Source organism: Prionailurus viverrinus, unplaced genomic scaffold (genome assembly GCF_022837055.1).
Source record: "Prionailurus viverrinus isolate Anna unplaced genomic scaffold, UM_Priviv_1.0 scaffold_38, whole genome shotgun sequence".
NCBI lineage: Eukaryota > Metazoa > Chordata > Mammalia > Carnivora > Felidae > Prionailurus > Prionailurus viverrinus.
This window is the reverse complement of record NW_025927606.1, coordinates 3,359,652-3,372,993: the sequence shown is the minus strand read 5'-3', so window position 1 is coordinate 3,372,993 and position 13,342 is coordinate 3,359,652. Positions and strand designations below refer to the sequence as shown.

Genomic DNA, 13,342 nt, shown 5'->3' with positions numbered 1-13,342 from the left:
TCCTCCGCGCCCCCGTTTCTCTACCCACGGGGAAAGTGCTGCTTCAGCCACAGGACCATGAGGCACAGACAGACGTGAAGGTGCTCCGTAAACTGTGAAGGGCGGTGACATGGTGTATTTTGCCTAAAAATCAGCACTCGGGCCTCTCAGGACCCAGGGGCTTCGAGGGCGTGTGCAGGAATCTGCGGGGCCTGCCCTGCCCTGGGGGTCCCCCTGATCTAGAAAGGGAGGTAAAGAGGCACTTGCGGGGTTCCGGAATAACCCGGGGCCAGCCGTCACCACGGGCTGGGCCCGGGCCCCACCTCCAGAAGGGCCTGTGAACTCGAGGGAGGCCTCCTCCCCGCTTGTGTGGCCCGAGTGCCGTGCACCTGACCTCTGCCCCTCCCCACGACCTCGGCAGGACGAGGAGAACAGGGAAGCGGACGCCGGCTCCCCGGCGGGGCCTCGCGGAGCCCCCGTGCCGGCCCCCAAGCAGAGGTCTCGGCTGGCCACCCGGTTCCAGGTCACGGCCCACTGGCTGCTGGTGGCCGCCGGACGGACGCTGGCCATCCTGCTGCTGGCGCTGGCAGGTACCCGCTGGGCAAGGGGCGGGGGCCCCCGGTGCCAACCGGCACGCGGGGAGGGGTCTCGGCAGCCCGCCGGGCTCCCCACCGGCCGCCACGTGGCCCGGACCTGACGCCTCCGCCCCGTCCCGTCCCGCAGGCATCGCCCAGCCCTCGGCCTTCTCCGGCGTCTACTTCCTGGTCTTCCTGGCCACTTGCACCTGGTGGGCCTGCCACTTTCCCATCGGCCCCCTGGGTTCCAGCACGCTCTGCGTCATGGTGGGCTGCTTCAGCGCCGGCCACCTCATCTGCGTCTACTGCTACCAGACGCCCTTCGCCCAGGCCGTGCTGCCCCCAGCCGGCATCTGGGCCAGGTGAGGCCTGCCTGCGCCGGCCCCCTCCCCCCTCCCCTGCCCCCCTCCCCTCCCCTGGCCTGGCCCTGGCTTCCCGCGGCCCGGCTCAGCGGCTCGCCTTCTCTGGGCAGGGTGTTCGGCCTCAAGGCCTTGGTGGCCTACAGCAACTGCTCCGGTCCCAACGTGCTGGTCCTCGATACCAGCCACGACTGGCCCGTGTACGTGAGCCCCGGCGTCCTGCTGCTCCTCTACTACACGGTGACCTCACTCCTCAGGCTGTGCACACACCAGCCCCTGGACCAGGTGGGTTTCCTGGGCCAGCGCCCCCCCCCCCCCGGGGTTCCCCCCCCCGCCCCCGCTCCGGGCGGCTTGCAGGGGCCGGGGGCTGAGCTCCGTGCCGGTCCCCGCAGAGGAAGGAGGCGGCCGGGCGCGACGAGGAGCAGGAGGTGGAACTGACTCACGTGCATCAGTGGCCCCAGGGCCGGGCCGGGGCTGCGGCCACCAAGGAGGAGGGCGCCGCCCAGGTAAGGAGCCCGCGCCCAGCCGTGGTGCCGGAGCCTGCCCGCCCCCCGGGCTCGGCTCACCGGGGCTCGGCTTGCCTCTGCAGCGCGTGCCGCCCACGACCACGGGACCAGACTGGGAGACCGACAGCTGCACCGTGCACGACCTGACCGGCCACAGCCCCGTCCGGCAGCGCCCCCGTGAGTGCCACGCTGCCCGTGGCTGCCCGGGGACGCCACCTGCCGCAGGCACGCTGGTGCTGCCCCCTGGTGGCCGCCGGGTGGTCTTGCCCTGCTGACCTCTCCAGCAGTGCCGTCTGGGCCCCCCCCCCCGCCCCCGCCCGGGGCCAGGATGTGGGGTCAGGCCACTGTCTGAGACCTTGCCGGACCTCCTGGTGTCCCACCCCCTCCCCACTTGCCTCCCGGTTCCCAGAGGGCTGGACTGCGCCCCGTGGGCTGGCCCTGCGGTCCAGGCGGCCAGCCGCCTCCTGGGTGGATGTGCCTTAGAGCCGTGTCCACAGCGGCCCCGTGGGGAGGGCGGGGTGCTTTTCTCTTTCTCCTGAGGCTCGATTTCCATTTTGCGCGAGGCAGGAGGCGAAATCGCCGGCCTCCACAGCTGGCTCCCCGGGGACTTGCCCTGCGCACAGAGCCGGACGGGAGTCGGGGCCATTTTGTCCGACCTGTCCTTTCACAGTCTTGGAAACCAAGATGTGGAGTGGGGTGAGGACTGCCCGGGTCCCACGACACGCCGGGGACAGTGTCAGTCGGGAGCCTGGTCCTTTGCCGGCGTTTTCTGCCCCCGCTGGCCACCGGCAGAATTATTGGGCAGAGTCTCCTGTGGGTGAGGGGCTCCGGCCTGTTGATGTTGGAACTGCCCCGGCTGGGGTCTGGCCCTCTGGTGACCTCTGACCCCCACCCCTCAGTGCACCCCAGGCTGTCGGAGCCTAGAGACGTGTCTCCCCTGCACGGTCTGGGCCATCTCATCATGGACCAGAGCTACGTGTGTGCCCTCATCGCCATGATGGTAAGGAGCGGCTGGCCTGGGCAGGCCCGTCCGGGGGGCCCTTGCTGCTGGTTCCCTCGTGATGTTCTGGGGGGGCGGATGGCGGCCTGAGTTCCGCAGAACCTGGTGCCTTGTTGCCAGAAACGGAGCCGTGGCCTGCTGGGCCCAGAGCCACGCCATGGGTGCGTGTGTGAGCGTGCATATGGGTAGCGGGTGGGAATGTGCGCCCCGTCCCCGGGCCGGCTGGCGAATGGGCTGGGTGCGTGCCCCCGGCCCACCGGCCCCCCGGCCCCGCCGTCCAGGTGTGGAGTATCACCTACCACAGCTGGCTGACCTTCGTGCTGCTGCTCTGGGCCTGCCTCATCTGGACGGTGCGCAGTCGTCACCAGCTGGCCATGCTCTGTTCCCCCTTCATCCTGCTCTACGGGCTGGCGCTGTGCGGGCTCCGCTACGTGTGGGCCATGGACCTGCGTCCCGAGCTGCCCACCACCCTGGGCCCCGTCAGCCTGCGTCAGCTGGGGCTGGAGCACACCCGCTACCCTTGCCTGGACCTTGGCGCCATGGTGAGTGCGCGCGGGGCCTTGGCTTCCCGCACGAGCACCCGTGACGGCGCGGAGTCCGCTGTCCGGCCGTCAGCACGGGGTGCCCTCGGGCCGATCCATAGCGGTGACCAAACAAGTGTAGGGGGGACGAATGATGACCCTGTGTCGTCGGGGGCGCTGTCCCTGGGTCCCTGACGCGGGTTCCCCTAATGTCATACGTCCCCCCGGCGTCTGGCCCCTGGTGCCCCGTCTGCGTCCCGCACACCAGAGTGTCGCCGGGTCCGGACGTCTGTGCCGGGGCGTATGTCGTCCCGGGAGCTGTGTGCGTGCGCACGTACGCGTGAGGTCACGCGGGCTTGAGTACGCGCGCCCACGTCCACGCCCGTACGCGACAGGGTCCGACTGTGCCCCCGGGGAGGCGGGCACCGGCACCAAGGGGCTATCCCCTGGGCCTGGGTCTTCGCGGGCCGGCCCTTGGCTGCGGGCGGGGCGCCGGGCCGCCGGCCCTTGGTGACACCCCCGCCCCGCCCCGCCCCGCCCTGCCCAGCTGCTGTACAACCTGACCTTCTGGCTCCTGCTGCGCCAGTTCGTGAAGGAGAAGCTGCTAAGGAAGGCCAAGAGCGCTGCCGGCCTGCTGGGGGTCGCCGTGGCCGACCCAGGTGAGGGGCCGGCCAGGGGTCGCCGCGGGGGTCGCCGCGGCCCGCCGAGGTGAGGGGCGGGGGGCGGTCAGGGAACGGTGCCCCCCCCCCCCCCCCCCGGCCCCGAAGCCATGCCCCGGCTGCCCCCCCACCCCCGGCCCGGCCCGCAGAGCCCTCGCGGACACGGACGCTGCTCCGGAGCCTGGGCGAGCTGGTCACGGGCCTGTACGCCAAGTACTGGATCTACGTGTGCGCCGGCATGTTCGTCGTGGTCAGCTTTGCCGGCCGCCTCGTCGTCTACAAGATCGTGTACATGCTCCTCTTCCTGCTGTGCCTCACGCTCTTCCAGGTAGTGGGTGGGCAGGGGCGGGGGCGGCGGGGGGCGCCCCAGGCCGGGCCTCACTGCACGCCGCCCGGCAGGTCTACTACAGCCTCTGGAGGAAGCTGCTCAAGGCGTTCTGGTGGCTCGTGGTGGCCTACACCATGCTGGTGCTCAGCGCCGTCTACACCTTCCAGTTCCAGGACTTCCCCACCTACTGGCGCAACCTGACCGGCCTCACGGACGAGCAGTGAGTCGGCGGGCGGGCGGGCGGGGGGCACGTCCCGGCGTGGGGCCCTCCCCGGCCCCGTCTGACTGCCGCCCCTCGCGCCAGGCTGGCGGACCTGGGTCTGGAGCAGTTCAGCGTGTCCGAGCTCTTCTCCAGCATCCTGGTCCCCGGCTTCTTCCTGCTGGCCTGCATTCTGCAGCTACATTATTTCCACCAGCCCTTCATGCGCCTCACCGACCTGGGGCGCGTGCCCCCGCCCGGCGCCCACCTCCCGCGCTGGGCTCGAAGGTGCGCCCGCCCTCCACGGCCGGCCCCTCTCCCTCCGCTGCCTCTGGGCGTGCGGACTCGGGTGCAGGCTCCCGGGGGCCCGGGGTCTGCAGTGTGAACCGCCCCCCCCCCCCCCCCCCCCCACACACACACACCCGCACAGGGAAGGGCCTCATCCCCCGGGAAGGGACGGAGGCTGCTGGGTTCGGACGGGAGGGTCCGGAGCAGGGCGACGGCCTCAGCAGCCCCCTCGGACACGGCAGGCCCGCGGTGCCGGGTGTTCCTCCGGCCTTCGGGTCACGGGGGCAGCACATCGGCCGGGCCCCAGGGGAGGCCTTTGTCAGTCCCGGGGAGGGCGTGCCCCGGGGTCTGGGGCGAGGAGTGACGCCTTGGGGCCCACCCTAGGCAGGACGCGGTCAGCGGGACCCCGCTGCTGCAGGAGGAGGAGGAGGTGGCCAGGGAGGAGGGACTGAGCGAGGCCGGCCCCCAGCAGGCCGTGCAGGTCCCCGAAGGTGAGTCAGACCGGCAGGCTTGGGGTCCCTTCACCCAGACCTTGCGAGCCCCAGGCCCGGGGACCCTGGTCCCCGAGCCCTCACGGCCCCTCTCCCACAGCCGCCGCCAGCAAGTGGGGCCTGGTGGCCGAGCGGCTGCTGGACCTGGCTGACCGCTTCTCCGAGGTCCTCACCCGCGTGCAGGTGTTGGTGCGACGCCTGCTGGAGCTGCACGTTCTCAAGCTGGTGGCCCTGTACACTGTGTGGGTGGCCCTGAAGGAGGTAAGGGAGGGACAGGGGCGTCTCCTTTTTCTGCAGTGGGGTCCCCTAGAGGCCGGGACCCTTGGGTGGCAGATCGCAGGGCCCCTGGGGAGGTGCCGCTCCATCCGCCCCCCCCCCCCCCCCCCCCCGGCCCCCCTGCCTTCCAGGTGTCGGTGATGAACCTGCTTCTGGTCGTGCTGTGGGCCTTCGCCCTGCCCTACCCCCGCTTCCGGCCCATGGCCTCTTGCCTGTCCACCGTGTGGACCTGTATCATCATCGTGTGCAAGATGCTGTATCAGCTGAAGGTCGTCAGCCCGCACGAATACTCCAGCAACTGCACCGAGGTGTGTGGGCGGCTGGGCCGCGTGGGGGAGCCCGCCAGGCCTCCTCTCTGTTCCCCTCCCCTCGCCCCTGCCCGTGGCCTCCTCGTCCCCTGACGCCCCGTCCCCGTCCCCATCCCCGTCCCCACCAAGGTCGGTCAGAGCTGAAGGCCACACGCGTCCTGGGAGGGTGTGGTCCGGCCCCATCCGGAGTTGTGGCTGGTGCGGGAGGGTCCCTGGGGTGGGTGTCAGCTCCCAGGTGGGAACAGGTGCTGATTCTCCCCTCCCCCAGCCCCTCCCCAACAGCACCAACCTGCAGAAAACGGAGATCAAGCAGTCCCTGCTGTACCGGGGACCCGTCGACCCTGCCAACTGGTTTGGGGTCCGGAAGGGCTTCCCGAACCTGGGCTACATCCAGGTGAGTGCGGGGCTGCGGGGGGTGCGGCCTGCCCCAGGTGAGTGCGGGGCCGGGGGCCGCGGGGCGGGGGGTGCGGCCTGACCGTGTGCCCCTCCCCAGAACCACCTGCTGGTCCTGCTGCTGCTGGTGTTCGAGGCCATTGTTTACCGGCGCCAGGAGCACCACCGTCGGCAGCACCAGCCGGCCCCGCTGCCTGCCCAGGCCGTCTGTGCCGACGGCACCCGCCAGCGGCTGGACCAGGATCTTCTCAGCTGCGTCAAGTACTTTGTCAACTTCTTTTTCTACAAATTCGGGCTGGAGGTGAGGCCCGGCGTCAGCCCTCACCCCTTACCTGGGCAGGGCTGAGGGTCCGCGTCCCTCTCCGCGGGGCCTCTGCAACTCGCTGGCCCTCGGGGGCCACCCGGGGGGGCACAGAGCACACACCTCTGAGGGCCGGACCCCCCGGGCTCAGTCGGCGTGTCCTGGGAGAGTAAGCTTGGGGGCTGGTCCCTGACTGGAGACTGGGTCGGAGTCTCCACTGAGCCTTGGAACCTCCTGAGATGTGGTTCCCGCCCGCCCCCCGCCCCCACACGGCGGACACGTGTCCAGCTCTCCCTGCCTCCACGACAGCAGCGTGGGCCGTGGTGAACTTGGGCCGCTGCCCCCACCGTGCTCTGAGCCCTCCCGGCTGGAGGTGGGACCCGGGAGGTCCCCCCAGCAGCTCACTGTGCACCCCGTCCCCGCCGCCCCCAGATCTGCTTCCTGATGGCCGTGAACGTGATCGGGCAGCGCATGAATTTCATGGTCATCCTGCACGGCTGCTGGCTGGTGGCCATTCTTACCCGCCGGCACCGCGGAGCCATCGCCCGCCTCTGGCCCAACTACTGTCTGTTCCTGGCATTGTTCTTCCTGTACCAGTACCTGCTGTGCCTGGGCATCCCCCCGGCCCTGTGCCTCGGTGAGCCGGCGGCCGTGGGCCAGCTGCGGGGGCGCTTCCCCCGCCCCCCGCCCAGGGCCTCCCCTGCCCCCTTCCGCGGACCCGACGGCTGCAGCATCCCTGGGGGGGGGGGGGGGGGGGGGGGGCGGGCGCTGGTGGCTTTTGGGTCCGATACAGGACCCCGCGTCCGCCCTCGGCTGGGCTGCGCTCTGCTCTCGCGCCCTCTGGTCTGGGCGAGGTTTCGGGAGGGGGGCCGGTGGGCCGAAGCCGCGTTTGCCGGGCGGTTCCTGCTTTGGCAGGGGTGGCTGTGTCCTGTCCTGGGAGTGCACTTGTCCACGTGGCCCTTCCGTGTCTGTGGCCCACGTGCTGTCGCGTCCGCCCGCTCCGGAGTGCGCCGCGGGCGGGGCCCGTAGGACCGACGTTGTCGCTTGATCCCGGCGCGCTGGTCACGTGGCTTTCTCTCACGTGTTCCTCGGCCGACCGCGGGCCCCGGGACGTCTTCCACCGCCACGGCGGCTCCCAGTTGGCCCCCGGAGCCCCTGAAGCCGCTCTGAGGCTTGAGCCGTGGTTGTGTGGGTGGTGACGGTGGGGGAGGCCACGGGCCAAATCCTTGCCCTGCGCGGCCACCACCGACCTGACGGCTCCTGACTCTGGCTTTTCCAGAATGTCTTGGAAACCAACCACAGGGCGCGTTACCAAACGCATTCCAGGTTCTCGCCGTCCTCGTCTCCGCCTTGTCGCCTGTTTTGTGCGCTGGCTTCTGACTTTGGACGCAGACTTGCAAAAGTAGCTCCCTGACGTGAGCCTGACGCAACCCAGTGCGGGAGCTCAGGTGTGCGCGCTGGTGCGGCTCTGGCCGCGGCCCCGTGACTGCGCCCGTGTGTCAGTGCCGGGCAGCTCCCCGCGTCTTCACCTTTCAGCACCTTGGAACTTTTGAGGGGCGCCGGGCTGTGACCCTGTGGGTAGTCTGCTGTCCTTGTGAGACCAGGTGACGGGGCCCTCTGGCGGCTGGGACGTGTGGGTCTCTATGCCTCACACGGGGCCAGTGTCTCCTGTCCGGTGCCGTTCTGTCACTCGGGTGCAGGGCTGGCTGTGGGGTGTCTCCCCCAAGACTCGGCACACGGCCTGTTTCTCCTGGACCTTTCCGGCTAACTGCAGCCTCCGCGGCAGGTCCTGCTGCGGGAATTTCTCTCGGTTTTCTAGTGGTGGCTTTCTGTGTCTCAGAGTTATGGGTGGACATCTTTCGTAAAGATTTCCATCCCGCTGATTTGTTGAGTTGCGAATTTATATCCTTCTGGGCTCTGGACGCTGCTGTTTTCGGTTCCACTCGAGGCCTGGCGTCCTCTTCTCGCTGGTCCATGTGGGCACTGCATTGGCCCTGGGAGTCCCTGCCCCCAGCGTCCTCTCCCTGTTCCCGCCCCCCATCCTCTCCCCACCCTAGCTGTTCCCGCCCCCGGAGTCCTCTCCCCACCCCCAGCCTGTCCCCACCCCACAGAGTGCTCTCCCGGCACCCCCCCCCCCCCCCAGGCTTCTCCACCCTGCGGTCCTGCAGGCCCTTTGCAGTCCCGATGTCCGTCCCAATGCTGAACTAGGACCACACCCAATGTCGCTGGGGGCTGGCTTGTTTTGCTTGGCGAACGTGCTGGGTGTGGTGCTTCCTGGTCGTCTCTGCCCGCTGAGGACTGGCCGTGCCCTGCACGAGCCCATCTCCCCTCCAGCCCCTGGAAGGCAGCCGGTTTCTCACGTGGGGCTCTCTAGAGTAGCGGGGCCAGGAGCGGCAGGGTGCAGGGCTGTGTCTGGGCGTAGTTCTCACTTCGCGGAATTGACCGCACAGTGTGGTTCCGGTGTTCGTTCCCGCCGGTGATGCACGCGGGACCCCTGTCGTCGCTGAGTTTGTCTGGGCCGTTCTGATAGGTGTGTGTGGGAGCCTCGCTCTGGGCCTTCTGGGTCTGCCGCCCCTGCAGGCCCGTTACTCCCGGGCTGGGGTTCACTTCTTCCCCTGGACCCGGGCCCGTCTGTGCCTGAGAAACGCATAGGTAGGAACACACTGGAATCTCGCTCCCGAGACTCCAAGAGACTGTGTGAACACGTGGGCGGGTACAGGGATGAGGCCTGTGGGCGGGGACGGGACACCGGGGGCCTGATGTGCACCCTGCGCCCACAGACTACCCGTGGCGGTGGAGCCAGGCCATCCCCATGAACTCCGCGCTCATCAAGTGGCTGTACCTGCCCGACTTCTTCAGAACCCCCAACTCCACCAACCTCATCAGTGAGTGCCTGCGGCCGGGCCCCAGAGGGCAGGGAGGTTTTGCCGGGGGGACAGGCGCCGCTCAGGCGTAGGCCCGCCTCTGCCAGCGCGGGACAGGGTGTCCGGGCCTCACCGGCGGCCAGTCCCGTGGTTCCCCAGAGGGACCTGTCCCCACAGGGGCGCCCACTTCCCCAGGCCCGACTCTGTGCACACGCAGCCACGCAGACCTGCCTCTTCTCGCCGTGTGCATGCAGGCGTGGGTGTGGGGGTGGAGGCAGGTGGGACACAGGTGGACAGAGGGATAGACATGGGCGTGCCTCCTGACACCTACGTGGTGTGTGGCTGGGTGCACATCGGCCACACTTCCTGACGTGTGAGGCACAGCTACACGCGGGCCTGTCTCCCGCTGCCCACGCTCGGCTGTGGCCCTTGGCCCGGTGCGGCCCCCACAGGAGCACACTGGCGCTCCTCTGCGTCCTCGAGTACGGGACCGGTGCCGGGTGGGCCGCGCCCTGCACGGCTGGAAGCCCCCCGAGGCGCGGCGCAGCGGCCGACTCCCGTGTGCCCGCAGGTGACTTCCTCCTGCTGCTGTGCGCCTCCCAGCAGTGGCAGGTGTTCGCAGCTGAGCGCACGGAAGAGTGGCAGCACGTGGCCGGCACCAACACTGACCGCCTGGAGGTGCCGCAGGGCGAGCCCGACCCCGTGCCCAACTTCATTTACTGCAGGTGCGTCCCGGGCACGGCCGGCCCGCGGCCCGCTTGGGGCCGGGGCCGCACGGGCAGCGCGCCTGCAGGCCTGGCGGGCGCTGGCGGCGGGATCCCCTCTGCCGGGCCGAGGGGCGGGCGCCGACCTGGCAGCGGGGACGCGCCTCACCGGCTCCCCTGGGCCGAGGCTGCCGGGAGGAGGTGGGGCCGCCCGGGCCCCGCAGTGACGCCCCCGTCTGGCAGGTCCTACCTCGACATGCTGAAGGTGGCCGTCTTCCGTTACCTCTTCTGGCTGGTGCTGGTGGTGGTGTTCGTCACGGGAGCCACCCGCATCAGTATCTTCGGGCTGGGCTACCTGCTGGCCTGCTTCTACCTGCTGCTCTTCGGCACCAGCCTGTTGCAGAAGCACACGCGTGCCCGCCTCCTGCTGTGGGACTGCCTCATTCTGTACAACGTCACCGTCATCATCTCCAAGAACATGCTTTCGGTGCGCCCGGCCGGCCTGGCCCCCCCCCCCCCCCCCCGCCCTCCCCGGGCCCAGGCTGACCCTGACCCCCCTTCCTGCCCCAGCTCCTGTCCTGCGTTTTCGTGGAGCAAATGCAGAGCAGCTTCTGCTGGGTCATCCAGCTCTTCAGCCTCGTGTGCACCGTCAAAGGCTACTATGACCGTGAGTGAGCAGGGGACACGCTGTGGGCGGGGCTCGGAGACACGCACCGCTTCCGGGGTTCCTTCCCCTGACCCTGACCCTGACCCTGCCGCGCACCGCAGCCAAGGAGATGCTGAGCCGGGACCGGGACTGCCTGCTGCCCGTGGAGGAGGCCGGCGTGCTCTGGGACAGCGTGTGCTTCCTGTTCCTGCTGCTCCAGCGCCGCGTGTTCCTCAGCCGCTACTTCCTGCACGTCAGTGCGGAGCTCCAGGCCACCGCCTTGCAGGCCTCCAGGTCAGGCCCCACCTCGGGCCCCCCGGGTGGCGCTGCACCGCCTGCCACGTTAACGTGTCACTCGGGCAACTTCCGAGGGCCTGACCCACCCCAGCTCTGCCCCTGGCCGGCAGTTCGGCCCGTTTTTGCCCCCACGCTGGCCCGAGGGCGCACGGCCGCTGGGCGGCCTCCCTGCCTGGGCTGTCGAGCCGGGCATCTCCTGTCCCCCACGGACGGCTCTTTGGTGGCTTGTTTCCTGCCCCCCCCGCTAAGAGTCAGGAGGCAGCAGGAGGGGGCCCTCTCCCTCTCCCTCATCCCAGCTCACGACAAGGGGACAAGGGGGGCTGTGGAGCTGGAGGGACCTGGGTGGAGGCTGGGCCCGGGCCACAGGTCGGGGAGCCGTGCCCCTGGGGTGCCAGGGTGACGCCGCCTCCCCTGGCCTCCCCGCAGGGGCTTCGCGCTGTACAACGCGGCCAACCTCAAGAGCATCGAGCTCCATCGCAAGGCGGAGGAGAAGTCCCTGGCCCAGCTGAAGAGACAGTAGGTGCCGTCTAGGTGGGGGGCCCCGGGCTCTCCCGCCCAGCTCGGTGCTCAGGGCCGCCCCCGCCCCCCAGGATGGAGCGCATCCGCGCCAAACAGGAGAAGCACAGGCAGAGCCGGGCCGGCCGCAGCCGCCCCCAGGAGCCCCAGGGCCCCCCCCAGGAGCCGGGTGAGTGTGAGGGGCTCGCAGGGCCCCGGGGTCCCGGCGTCCGTGTCGCTGGCACCCGCTTCTGTCTGGTTTGTGCCGCGTGCGCCCGTCTGTCCTGTGCCACGTGCTCACCGTGTCCCTGTGGGCCACGGGCCAGCCTGCCACCGTCCGCCTGCACTCGTGGACTGTCCTCTGCTCCCCACAGCACCGCGAGGCCCCCTCTGTCGGGGGGCGCTGCCCACGCCCTCCCTGCGCCTCGCCCCGCTGGCTCACGCTCGCCTCGCCCCTCCACAGGGCCTGGCAGTCCACGGGGCTCGTCCCCGCCACGGAGGCAGTGGTGGCGGCCCTGGCTGGACCACGCCACAGGTACCACCTCCTTGGGCCCACTGTGCCCGGGCCCCTCCTCTCTCAGCTGCCGTGCGCCCACCTGTGGCCATGCACCCCGGCCTTTCCCCGTGTGCCCTGTCAGCCGGCCCTCCGGCCCCACCCCGCCACACAGGGCCTCGATTCAGCCCGGTCCCCACACAGGCTTTGTGCTCCCCTATTGCTCAGACTCTCACGAGTCTGAGTGTTCATGCTGACGCCCGCCCTCGTGTTCTTCCTGTCCCGTCTGTGTCCCGTCACTGCTCTGACCTGGCCCCAGCCTCCAGCTCCCGTGGCTTTCCCCCGGGATGGTGGGAGGCCGAGGGAACCCACGCTGGGTGCCACGGCCCAGGGCATTCCTGGACCCGTCTGGCACTAGAGAGGACTTGAGTCTTGGGGAGGGGGGGTGTGGAGCCCGAGCCCCTGTCGGGGAGGACAGTTCTCAGCCCCACCTGCCTGCAGTTATCCACTCAGGGGACTACTTCCTGTTCGAGTCTGACAGTGAGGAGGAGGAGGAGACCCCACCCGAGGACCCCAGGCCTTCGGCACAGAGCGCTTTCCAGGTGAGGTGGGAGGGTTGCCTGCCTGCCTTCCCCTGTCCGTGGGGCGCGGGGGGAGGAGAGACTCTCTCTAGCCAGCCTGCCCCGATCCGTTCAGACCTCCAGAGCCCACAGGTCACAGGCACACACAGGCCGTGGGGCGCACAGGTCACAGGCGGCGGTTCCGTGGGCCTCCGTCCACGGTCTCCTGATGTCGCCACTGAGCGTCCAGGACTTGAGAAGGGTTGTGCATGTTTGCTGGAAAACGGTGGGGTCGCTCGCCTACCCCTGGGTCCTCAGTTTGCAGGAAGTGGCCCTGGCACCGAATGCCAACCACGCGTGCAGGGTGTGGCCACGTGCCCTGCCCCCACGGCACAGCCCCACGGGACCCGCTTCCCACCCACCCTGAAGCAGGGAGCTAGCCGAAGGCCCCCAGCCCGGCCTGGTCCCAAGCTCCCCGGGAGCTCCGAGGTGGGCTGAGCGGGACCCGACGTCCCGGGAGGCGGGGTGTTGACCCCGAGGACCCGGCCCACAGCTGGCGTACCAGGCATGGGTGACCAACGCGCAGACGGTGCTGAGGAGGCAGCGGGAGGAGCAGGCGAGGCAGGAGCAGGCAGGGCAGCCGCCCGCGGGTGAGTCTGGGGCGTGCGGGGCGGGCGCCGGGGGCCACGGGGCCGCAAGGCGCTGACCAGCACACACCCCTGTGCCCAGGAGGCGGCCCGGGGGCGGAGGCGGAGCCGGCGGAGGGCCCAGACCAAGAGGCGGCTGGTGCGTGGGTGCGCCCAGAGACCGGGCGGCGGGGGGCCTCCCACCGGCAGCCTCTGCAGCGCCCCTCTCCCCTGCCCCCGCCGCAGGCCACAGCCACGTGATGCAGCGGGTGCTGAGCGCCGTGCAGTTTCTGTGGGTGCTGGGGCAGGCGCTGGTGGACGGGCTGACGGACTGGCTGCGCACCTTCACGCGGCACCACCGCGCCATGAGTGACGTGTTGCGCGCCGAGCGCTACCTGTACACGCAGGCGCTGCTCAGGGTGAGCGCGCGCGCCCACACCCCCGAGTCCCGGGCCGGCCTCTCGCTGGGGAACT

At 70.2% G+C, this 13,342-nt stretch overlaps 1 protein-coding gene across 5 annotated transcripts in view; it reads left to right on the top strand.

The window, feature by feature from the left end:
• Positions 1-13,342, top strand: part of PIEZO1 (piezo type mechanosensitive ion channel component 1) — a 53,872-nt gene that overhangs the window by 34,346 nt on the left and 6,184 nt on the right. For 2 of the 5 annotated variants that reach the window (XM_047846246.1, XM_047846245.1), the window contains exons 6-34: positions 401-569; positions 703-916; positions 1,027-1,198; positions 1,306-1,419; positions 1,503-1,644; positions 2,319-2,419; positions 2,701-2,961; positions 3,488-3,599; positions 3,749-3,927; positions 3,999-4,147; positions 4,232-4,414; positions 4,799-4,905; positions 5,006-5,166; positions 5,313-5,489; positions 5,758-5,883; positions 5,983-6,183; positions 6,616-6,820; positions 8,964-9,068; positions 9,619-9,772; positions 9,995-10,238; positions 10,322-10,418; positions 10,520-10,691; positions 11,121-11,210; positions 11,285-11,379; positions 11,653-11,724; positions 12,184-12,284; positions 12,796-12,892; positions 12,972-13,028; positions 13,115-13,287. In XM_047846246.1, coding sequence (XP_047702202.1) covers positions 401-569; positions 703-916; positions 1,027-1,198; positions 1,306-1,419; positions 1,503-1,644; positions 2,319-2,419; positions 2,701-2,961; positions 3,488-3,599; positions 3,749-3,927; positions 3,999-4,147; positions 4,232-4,414; positions 4,799-4,905; positions 5,006-5,166; positions 5,313-5,489; positions 5,758-5,883; positions 5,983-6,183; positions 6,616-6,820; positions 8,964-9,068; positions 9,619-9,772; positions 9,995-10,238; positions 10,322-10,418; positions 10,520-10,691; positions 11,121-11,210; positions 11,285-11,379; positions 11,653-11,724; positions 12,184-12,284; positions 12,796-12,892; positions 12,972-13,028; positions 13,115-13,287 — 4,230 coding nt within the window. The other 3 variants (XM_047846247.1, XM_047846248.1, XM_047846249.1) reach the window with 3 other exon arrangements.